The 1,769-nt window shown below is 31.0% G+C and overlaps 1 protein-coding gene across 1 annotated transcript; it reads right to left on the bottom strand.

Moving 5' to 3' along the window:
• Positions 1-119: 119 nt before the first annotated feature.
• On the bottom strand, positions 120-891 carry Tsp_02029a (putative elastase-1; the record flags this gene model as incomplete). Its single annotated transcript, XM_003377784.1, has 2 exons — positions 120-570; positions 653-891. Coding segments are annotated over 2 exons (690 nt in total), but the record flags the coding sequence as incomplete, so codon positions are not given.
• Between the last annotated feature and the right edge of the window lie 878 nt (positions 892-1,769).

Raw genomic sequence — 1,769 nt, 5'->3', positions numbered from 1 at the left:
AACACCACTAATGGTCCACCAGGAGTCACCCTATAAAATTTATTCACCATTGAAAATGAATTAATATCATCTATGTCAATGAATAATATTGCATTACTTACTGACATGTTGCAGAGCGGTCAACACCAAATGCACAGAAAACTATTGCATGCTTCTTCTGGTTTAATTCTACATTCATCTTTTGGTAATATTTTCATTTCTGCAATTTTCAGAACCTCCGAACCACGTCCACCATCTATTAATACAGCATTTATTAAATTATCGCTTTTTGAATACGTTGATTTCATTAACGTACGATATGTTAATCCCCATCCGCTTGCAAAGCATGGCACATCCAATGGAACTGGCTCATTCGCTTTAGGCAGGCATGCTGATCGAATTTCATTGTTGTAAATTACATATTCTTTAAGAAGCACTAGAGACAGGTCATAAACTGTTGCTACATCATCGTAACGCGGATGGCTAATTATGCGCTTTGCGCCTACTGTATGTTGAGTGCTTTCTTTTTCATTAGGTCTGTGGGCACCAAGAATAACCTCTACTTTATCTGGGGCAAAATTTCTCCTATATCTAATATAAAATTTATCAATATAATTGAATGTGTTATCAAAATTGCAGTTTTAACAAAGTAGACAATATTATATTGTCTTACTCTGCATAGTAGGTGCAATGTGCTGCGGTCAGTACCCACTGACTCCCATTTCCAGGTTTCAGTTCAACAAGAGTGCCTCCGCATAGTTTTACTTTATTGCCATCTTTTTCCAAGAATAATCTTGCTTGGTATGGTATAGAATTTGGTGTTGCAACAGAGCCTCCTGAAATTCTGTTTCCTTTAACGCTTTTTGGAAAAGTGGATGGTAGGCTGCCACATTCATAATTGGCAAAAGCTAGCTAAAAGTGAAAATTATATTAATTCATCCGTATTTTAAAGTATTTATTAAAAAATTGTAGAATTAAATTAAAACAATTGTTAATTTTGAACAATTTGATATTTTTTTGTTTGACAAGTAGAACATACAACAACTAAATGATGAAATTAAATGCGATGCAATTTAATAATGAGCTGTGCAGGAATTAACATTATTTATTATATGAACAAAATAAGGGATTTTTCATATCAGCCTTCTTTGACTACCATCCTATTTTTTGTGATATTATTGATGGTACTGTTGTGGGATATCTTTAACAACAAAAGCATGTGGTAGCGATTCTTTTATTACTTTTTTACAATTCGAATTATTTAACTTTTGATTTGCGCATTTTTGTATAATCTTTGAAAAATATATTTTTAAGAATGGGAATCTTTTATTTTTAGAGAACTTTTATTGCCTTAAATTTTACATTTTCTATGTCATTAAATTTCAATTTAGAAAAATAGCAAATCGTACCGTTATATAAGCAAGGAGATATAAGCACTTGAAAAGGATCATCGTTTCAAATTTCTTTGAAAGTGAATGGAAAGTATGGTATGTCCTCAAGTACTCAATGCATATATATTATATCTCGATGAAATGTAAATATAAAATAAAATCCTGTCAAATCAAATATTCGATTTTTTTAAAACAATAATTCAAAAATAAATACTTTATTTTATCAGTTAAGCAGTTTATTCTAGCTTTATGTTTACAATTTAGTGTTTGCTTAATTACCAACGTATTGCTGATTATTAAAAAAGTAGGTGTTAACTCAAAGGTCAAAGGTTTGATATTAAATTGAAATGGGACCTACCATTTATGCCGTATTTTTGATAGTAACTTTTATTGGTGGGG

The sequence above is a fragment of the Trichinella spiralis genome (genome assembly GCF_000181795.1).
Source record: "Trichinella spiralis strain ISS 195 chromosome Unknown Scfld4, whole genome shotgun sequence".
In the NCBI taxonomy this organism is placed as follows: domain Eukaryota; kingdom Metazoa; phylum Nematoda; class Enoplea; order Trichinellida; family Trichinellidae; genus Trichinella; species Trichinella spiralis.
Note: the sequence above shows the minus strand (reverse complement) of the source record. Positions and strands in the feature narration are given on the sequence as shown.